At 40.2% G+C, this 9419-nt stretch overlaps 1 protein-coding gene across 1 annotated transcript; it reads left to right on the top strand.

Moving 5' to 3' along the window:
- The first annotated feature begins 1906 nt into the window (after positions 1-1906).
- On the top strand, positions 1907-7593 carry LOC139455082 (von Willebrand factor D and EGF domain-containing protein-like). The gene is made up of 6 exons (XM_071236655.1): positions 1907-1964; positions 2846-3009; positions 3652-3737; positions 4327-4390; positions 4761-4949; positions 7342-7593. The coding sequence occupies exons 1-6, from the start codon at positions 1907-1909 to the stop codon at positions 7591-7593; spliced, it is 813 nt and encodes a 270-aa protein (XP_071092756.1).
- The last annotated feature ends 1826 nt before the right edge of the window (positions 7594-9419 follow it).

Genomic DNA, 9419 nt, shown 5'->3' with positions numbered 1-9419 from the left:
TGGTATATTTAGTTACTATTTATTATGCATTTGTGTTTGTACAGTAACAATAAGGTTTAAGCCATATATATAGAATAGACAGTAAAAAGAGGAAGGGCAATCTGTAAAATATTGTTTATATGTTTTACCTTGCTTGCAGGTTCAGCAGACATCCGTAAGTAATTACGTTTAAAATTCATAGGTATCAAAACTCATTTTTGACCCTGTACTGGGTTACGAGGAGGTTATGAGAGACTACTATACAAATAAATACCATACAATGCAATACAATAACCGTACGGCTATATAATATACTCTGATTGATACAGCTCCAACATTTGCCGTGAAACCCACTGTTATTACCCAACTCCACAATGATATGTATACAAGCAAGCTAGAGTTCCGTTGTGAGTTCAGCAAACACGATGCTGACGTCTTCTACGCTACCAACTGGGTCGTTAACGGCGAGCTTGTCCTCACTGAAGATGCTATGAGGTGGGACAATGGAGGTGTTATAGACAATCATACTCTGACAGAGGCTAAACTGATCAGCGCTCACATAACACAAGTTGGATTCGAGGTACATATCTGAGAGTCATAATGAAGTTATTACAAACTGATGCTATTTGTGAGTGTCGTCAAGTTGTAAAGGCACCAATGGTTAATATGCTGAACTATAATAATATTGGCATAACGCCACATCATGATCAGCCTGTTTGGGAAATTTAGCTGTGTCATTAATTCAACTGTTAATTATCTGCTTTTAAGTTTAACTACAAATGCAAATCCCATGTATTTGTTTAGAATTAGTTTTCCATTTTTAAAAATTATGAATTATCAAACCCTCTCTTGCCTCCTTGCATCAGCTGCGGTGTTCAGTCAGAGCTAGCTTCGGAAAAGGCACCGCTGCCAGTGTTCCTGTCATGTCAGATCCAAAATTTATTGGGATAAAGGTAAATATTTCCTTTGGAACTGTGCTTTTTAAAGTTTCCTACTTTCATATAGTGGTCTTAATGTGAGAATAATTACATATTTTGCCCATGATTGCCTCTGAGCCAGACTGTAGTTTGATGCTTTATGAACGACAATAGGTCGATATGTACGACATTTGTTCTCGACATTAAGGTCTTCCATGAATTAATTAATTATTGTTTACATCTTTCTTTCTTCCATTCTGACAATATATTTCCTTGGTCAACCTCTAGTGTCCAATTTTAATTTTGTGAAGGGCTTAACGAGATTTTGACAACGTTCAGTTCTTGGCTTTGTTCTGTATATTCGCTGAAAAGTGCGTTACCCAGATGAAAGTTTATTGACACTGTGAGTTGTTGTTTACTGTACCTGCAGATATCTGATAAAACACTGGAGCTGTCAGAAGGGGAGTCCGCTGACATATCCCTCCAGCTGACGGCACCATTTGGTTGTGGGACTGCAGCTGGTCCATGTGAACTAAACATAGAATCTGTTCACCTTGGTACGTACATGCATAATCTATCTTGATTGGCTGTGAAAATGAAACGACAGGTGGATGTGAACTAAACATGGCATCGGCTCACCTTGGTATGCAATCGTGCTGAGGTGTCTTGTTAACTGTACATTTTACAGTAATTATTAAAATTTCAGCCGTCTGTGATCATATATTTAGATTGTCTCAAAACATGATTATACCAGAAATAAGGTGTGCTATATTTTTATTGTACTGATAAAAATGTGATCTAAAAATGTGACATCAGATCTGACTAATCTGGAGATGTGAAAACAGAGTAAAAAGTTACCGAGGGTGCAAAAAACGGACGTTACGCAATTCAACAACCTTTCGGTGATTCACTGTGGGATGCTTTTGATCAAGTGTCAATATCCATTTGAGGTGTGTCCTGTCCTAACGTTGGGCCGGTTCATCCAGCGTGGCTGGGGGTTGTTTCCGGCGATGTTGACGTCTGATGCCGCACACACGCTCCGTGGGAAGGGCTGTCCTGCTGCTACAAGTACGCAGTACGCAGAGACATTCCGACCATGGTAGAACCTGCGTTGTCATGTTGGAAAACAATATGTCGACCAGCGTTGCGTGCAAACGGTACCACATAAGTGACAGAGTGTTCTCGCGATAACATCGTCCAATGAAACCCGTTGGGATTCTGGTAAAGAATATAGATCCCCAGCAACCTATCCTTGGACTAAATGAATCGGGTAGGCAGGCTCGTTGACATGGCTGATTGCATTGCAACACAATTGCATAGATCGATGCTCATGGTATCAATCACTGAATTGTCTGGTCCAGAGTATCATATGTTAACTCCACTATGTTATAATTGGAATATTGCGTAGTTAAACAACAAAAACACATTGAGGATTGGAAATTGCGCTCTGTATGTCATGTTGATCCCATTGCTATATCATCACCGAACTACCTTCATGACTGTCATGCTGGTCGGACCAATGTTCATTGGAAACGTTATGTGGCCAGGTCGTCTAAGGCGCCGCGATTCGCTGTGCAGATTTGCGTCCCTTGGTCAGCCAGAAACCTATAATTGTGGGTTCGAGTCCCGGTTCGCCCCGATTATGTTTCTAGGTTTGTCAGCGCCATACCCGTGCTTGTGGGTTTCACCGAAGTGGTGAACGTCTGAGGCCTGCATCACTTCGGGCTTTCCTCCCCCATTAAGCTGACACGCTGTGATATAACTGGAATACTGTTAAAAGCGGCGTTAAACCCAACTCACTCACTCACTCACTCACTGGAAACGCTATATGGTAGTGGTAGTGGTGTGTGTGTGCGTTTAGTTATCGGCAGGTTATATTAGTATTCATATTTCAGAGACCAGCACAAATTGTGGACAGGCTAGCTTGAAAAGTTCATCTTGTGGAACAGTTATTTTGGCTTCGGAGTGGAATAAAGCTGCCACGATCAGGGTATTTGGTCAAGTTTCCCAGAGCCTTGGATCATCAAGTAACACCTTGAAACTGAAGCTGGCAACCCCTGACGAACTATTTGACAACATGTTTTGGGCAAATTATACGATCGGCGTCATCACGGTAAAAACGTAAATATTTACATAGAGTAGTGATATAATGATATGGTTATACGCTAGTGTGTTGTAAATGATCACATCTCTCATATACTCCATAACCTGCACTGCCTTCCTGAGCGTAAAAAAATATCTTCAAAGTCTTGAGCTTGGAGTGGCTAGGCTCCGAATTACTTGTGTGGTAGTACACCCCAGGTAGAGATGAATCACAAAATCTACTGTGCATTCCAAAAGCCAAAACTGTCAATTAATGTCATAAATTTTCTCGTTTTCCCCGGCCACTGAATTTACCGGTTTTCCCCTTTAACTGAGCAAATTAAAAACTTTCTCTGTGTTCAGAACTTGCCCTAAGACTCTTCAAACTAGCTTCCCCTTCCTACCTAGTGTGGGTTGTGTGCATTGTAATTTGCGTTATAAGTGGACTATAAGTAGTAGTAGTGTTATCATTATAAGTATGTAAGCGGCTCTTATCTATGAACATTTGCATAGTTGAAGAACTAAAAAGCAACAAAGAAAGACAAACATGAAAAAAAACAAGTGTCAAATCATGTTTACCTGATATGTTTTAACATTGGAACTCCACGTAAATATATACTAAACAAATATACATTCTGTACATTAGGGTTGACTAAACTACACGTATGTTCAGGTTCAGCTGAAAAAGAACACCGCGCTGATTGCGCGGAAGACGTGTCATGCTGTCAATGATCCACACATGCTGACATTTGATGGAAGGTAAATCTTTCTGATGGTTCATGTATAGCTATTTGTATTTCATTGTATAATGTCAATGGTTTCAGTCATGAACAAACAAACATCAAGTGTGAAAATGTTTGATTAGCATATTCACACCTAACCATGGAATCCAGGAATATATATATATATATGATATATTATCATCAACCTTTATTCAATCTATATTCAAATTAGCTATAGTATTGGCGCGTAATAGCTTGTCACTCATAAATAAAAGTAATTTGCTACAAGAATTTATGATATCCCATATTTACAAAATGATATCTGTATGAATTGGAATTGGCTGTACCATTCTGGCAGGATGCATCTCTGTTTCAATGTGTGAATCGTGCGCGTGACTGGGGCATTACAGACATGTACATTATTAAGTCATATCACAGTCTATAAATGTCTCTACTTTGGTGAAAAACCCAAGATCATACTCATTGCCCCATGGAACTGTCACCACAAATATTAAGGACTCTTCAGTCACAGATCGATGCATGTACTGATTATACACAGATTAATATGTGACATTACGCTAAATATTTTCAAGCTGACTGACATCCTGTTTACTCTTACCATTCAGGCGATACGAACATCAATATGAAGGTGTCTTCACTATGTATAAGCACACAACCTTTCCCATTGAGGTATGTTTTTGACTTTAGTTTTGAATCACTGTTTCCTGAACAGAAAATGTGCTTGCATGTGATTGTGACGGGTGCCATTTGTGGTGGAGGATAGGTTCACCTTTTCGCGAACACCTGATCATGGAATTACCACTATGGTATTCCACAGTGATTCATAAACACATGCTTACGATATTGTCAGAATAAAACAATGGACTTCGCTTTTAGCAGAGATATCTTGTGATTATGGAAAGAGTCATGATGCTTATATTGCATAGTATTTTTAGAGACATGTTATCGTGCTTTGAAAATCCTATAATGGTAGGATGTCTATCCACGATACCGAATGTGACACTTCATAAGGAATGATGTATTGACGCTATCACTACAGGTTCAAATACAGACAGCGAAGTGCGGTAGCAATGCGTGGTGTAACTGTGGCGTTGCTATACGAGCTGGCAGGACGGTGTTTGAGATCAACAGGTGCGCGGGACAGTCCAGTATCTGGACAATAGAATACACACTGTGTGAAGACAGTGGAGATGTACTACAGGTCAAGAAGAAGGGCAACAATTATGAGGTAATTCATGCTATTTTTTGTTGTTTTCCTCCATCCCTTGTTTCACTTGATAATATATCAAGTATGATATTTTTGCTCAATATAAGAAACGAGTAATGACAAGTAAATAAAATACCAAAATCACAACAGTCCCTATATATATTTTCCGGAAGACTTTATAAAACTATAGAAGACCAGATATTGGAGTTTTAGGTGTAACGCGTGATGTTTTCTGGATCATTAACTGAAACATATATTTGGTAACCAAACTTGACGTATCCTGATAATGTGAATCAGAGGCGATGATATTAAATGAAAAAAAACACTTTAAAGAATCAGGTCTTTGAAAGGTATTTAGAAGTGATACACATAAGGAAGAGAATTTATGGATGTCAACTTCTTTATTATGAGGAGCACAACGTTTCAGAGTATATACTTACTCCTTCATCAGGTGAATGAATGCTATGAGGCAGGGCACATATATATGAACCTGAAAGAACAAGAAACGTAATAAGATAACAAAGGTGGAAACTTCACAAGGGAAGACAGCAGATTATTGGCGCTGAAGGGTGATTGACACTGGACAAATGGAAGTCAACACTTAATTAACGCTAGTAGGTGAAAGCGATGGACAACTGGAAGCCCGGTCTTACATTATCACTGATTGGTAATAGGCAATGGACAATGTGCTAACGGGAGGCCGGGGGTAATTAGCACTGTTAGCCAATCTTTGTCCATTGTCAATATTCATTAGAAATCTCTGCTAAAAGCAGAGTCGATTGTACGATTCCGACTATATCATGAGCATGTGTTTATGAATCACTATCAAATAGTGATGATACCAGGTGTTCACGAAAGGTTTGCGTATCCTTTCCCACCGGTGGCACCCGTCACAAACGCATGCAAAAGCAAGTCAATTGTTCACCTGAAAAACAAACAAACACGGGAACATGTGGTACAAGTCAAAGTAGGGAATTGTATCGGACATCATTTTTGTCACTGATGCGTCACATTTGGAAATATCCTCCACGTGTCAACCATAAAATGTTCTAAAAGCTTAAATGAGGTCTTAAGAAAAGTCTCCTGAAAGCAAATTTCGTCTGTATCATATTATCTGCCGTGACAGATTCCACAGGGCGTAAAAGGCAAAACACTGGTAAAATACTGTGAAAATCAGCGATTGCACCAGGTGTTGGCAGGAAGGTGAAGCATGTATTTCCTGCCGTACCTGTAGCACCTGCCACTCACACAACTTCCATAGAAAAAAAATAGTAGTTGAGAAAGAGAGTTAATTATATAATTCCATGAACATTAGGTCTCTTTGGATGTGTTGGTGTTATTAAGTATTCGGAAAAAATTACATAATTCCGTCGATTCCAAATGATACTCAATAACACCCGCAAACCTGAAAACACATATTGTCTTTGTCGTAGTTATACTTTAAAAAAAGTAGGAGATCATGAAATAAAAAGATGTTAATACAAAAGATATGTTTTCACGACAAACATCCTATGCAAGAACGTTCATGTCTGTAAATCATGACATCAACACACATCCGATTGTTTACACGTGCCGCTCGCAGTAGCGCAACAAACGGTGTCATTCCTGATTCGGACACATTCACGGAAGGTCGATTAATCTCTGTGGACAATTATTTTTGTCAATCCTATGGAAACTGCGTATCATAAATTTATGATTTACTTGATTTCATCGACTGTGCAGTATAAACTAGCGATCCGGTGTCTCTAACGCGCAGAGCCCCTGTGAACTATTTGCGTTCAACCTTTCACAGTCTGTGATAAGCAGTCTATGGAACAGACCAACAAACCGAAATTGTTGAAGTTCGACACTATTCACTGTGTCCCAGGACAACAAAAAGATTACAGGATCGATTGATCCGAAACCAGGTTCTACGAAATCGAACTTAAATTGCTGAAAACTTTCATCAGGCCACTGGAGTACGAGTTGCGGGTCGAAAGATTAGACCTCTTCTACATGCAGGTCATCTCCATGCTCGACGGCCTCGTGTTGTGTTGCCCCTTACAATTCGTCATATTGCCAGCAGAATCCAATGGTGTACACAACGTCAAAACTGGGGTAATCGTCGCTGGGCACGTCATGTTTTCAGATGAGTCGCGATTCACTTTTACACTTCCTTGATAGTTGTGGTCGTGTCTGGCGACGTCGAAATGAATGTCACGCCAATGTCAACCTGAGCCCTCGTGACAGATTGGCGTTGGATCGGCTATGAGAGAGAGAGAGAGAGAGAGAGAGAGAGAGAGAGAGAGAGAGAGAGAGAGAGAGAGAGAGAGAGAGAGAGAGAGAGAGAGAGAGAGAGAGAGAGAGAGAGAGAGAGAGAGAGAGAGAGAGACTGCTTATGAATCATTTATCAAATGTGGACACGCTTCCACAGGTGTATCTGCCCACTGGAGGAAGAGTGACAGTGAATGTCTACGGCATCTACCTGAACGTTTACATCTATCCGTCAATCCAAGACGTAAATAACACCCGTGGTCTCTGTGGGACACTATCAGCAAACTGCAGCGACGACTTTTTCCTGAGGGATGGCACCTACTCCACAGACGCCACGGCGACGGGTGACTGCAGAACTACATCCAACAACTGGCAGAATCTACTCACTACATTCTCGAACTCATGGAAGTGAGACTTTTGTTTGATTTCGCCTGTAATTGTTGTTTTAAGCCTTAGTCAGCCCCAGTCAGCAGTCAGCAATGTTCCAGGCTGTAAATAATTGAATTTAGGGCAAGAAAGCCTGACGTTATCAGTTTGAGCATCGAGCGACACCGTCAAGTCTATTCAAGGTATCGTTTGGTACAGAGCTGTATCTTAGCTGTGTGACCGTCAGTAAATTGAGAGTGGCGCTAGCTCGGTTTAGATGTTTTTCGCATCAGCTGTGTGTTGAAACTGGGAGATATGCTGATATCCCACGTAACAGAAGACTATGTTGTGTTTGTAATGCTGGTTATGTGGAGGACGAGTATCATTTTTTGTTAGTTTGCTCCGGTTATATCAAGCTACGCATGGATCACTTACCACAAACATTTTATGAATATCCGACCATACAAAAATGTAATATTATTATGTCTACAACTGATTGTAAATTAATTGAACGTCTAGCTATCTATATCTATCAAGCGATGTCACTTCGTAGTACATTATTGTCACAGCAATAACAGCTGTGTACATCACCTTCACTGTAATATAAATGTAACTATGGGCCGATGGCCTACACTTACGAAATAAACCGAACTGAATTGAATTGAACACCGTCAAGTCACACATTGTAGCCACTCGATCCTCATTAATCGGTTCTAATCGGAATTAATCCCCACGAAACCGATACAAGTAACATTGTATCCATACATTAATACACATGTATTTTTTTTGTAATGTGTCAAAATGACTGTAGAAATAGAGGTTATCACGCGAGTGTGTTTGGGGATGGTAAATATCCTGTATTAGGAATAAACATTGTATTTAGCGAGCCTTGGCGAGCGAAATACATAGTGTTTATTCCTAATACACCCTAATATTTACCATCCCCAAACACACAGGCGTAATAACCCCTTTATCATATAATGTCATACATAAATTCTGTGCTTGAAAATCGCTTTTCCTCTCATTGCTGAAACATTGCGAGTTTTCCTGGAATGCGCGCATTAATATTTATTACGTCATAGGGTAAGTGATGTGTCAGTCGGACAGTGACAGTAGCCAATATAGTTCCAACTGAAATCTGTTTCTAACACAGTGGCGAAGCAACATATACGCAAAACAACAATTGTTTTCACTTGCCTTTCGCGGCAATCCATCGGTCTGTCCACTAGAGTAACTGCCCTTTGTCTAAGGGAAGCTACTCTAACCCTAGTCTATGAGACGTCACAGCCACTTTCAGACGTTGTTGACAGTCGGTCTGTCCTGTCATAACCTTAAGACGTGCGGTCAGATGTACGCACAGCGACAAAACGAAACAAGGTAACAATTCAAACATATTTCGGCCAAATCCAACTATTTTAATTTGTGGAAAATGTTTCAAGCCGCAGAGGTCTACAAGCACAGATATGGCTACCGACCCCGCTAGGCTAGGCTTAGTGCCCTCGCAAATGTTTTTCGAAATTTATATCTCAAAAGTGGCCAAAAATTATAAAATGCCTTAGCTACGTCACAGTTAGACACTGATTTTCAGTATATTAGACTGTTCATTTGATAATGATAGCAATTATCCCTGTAGTTTCTCCAGAATCCCGATGGTTAATTCTGACTCGATCGCCGAATGACGTGGACGACGCCATATTTGTTTACAAACAAGTCCCTACTTGACCTTTGATATTTGCATCTCTATCCGCATATGACCCCAACGGATATCATTTTTATCCGTTGGCTTTATCCTGCCGAGAAACCTACCCATTGTATGATATAACATTTCTCCGGACGAACTCTGACACTCGGGATAAGATTTATTGCAACGTT

This window comes from Haliotis cracherodii, unplaced genomic scaffold (assembly GCF_022045235.1).
Source record: "Haliotis cracherodii isolate W230 unplaced genomic scaffold, xgHalCrac1.p SCAF_11, whole genome shotgun sequence".
NCBI lineage: Eukaryota > Metazoa > Mollusca > Gastropoda > Lepetellida > Haliotidae > Haliotis > Haliotis cracherodii.
This window is presented reverse-complemented; position numbering and strand designations above follow the sequence as displayed.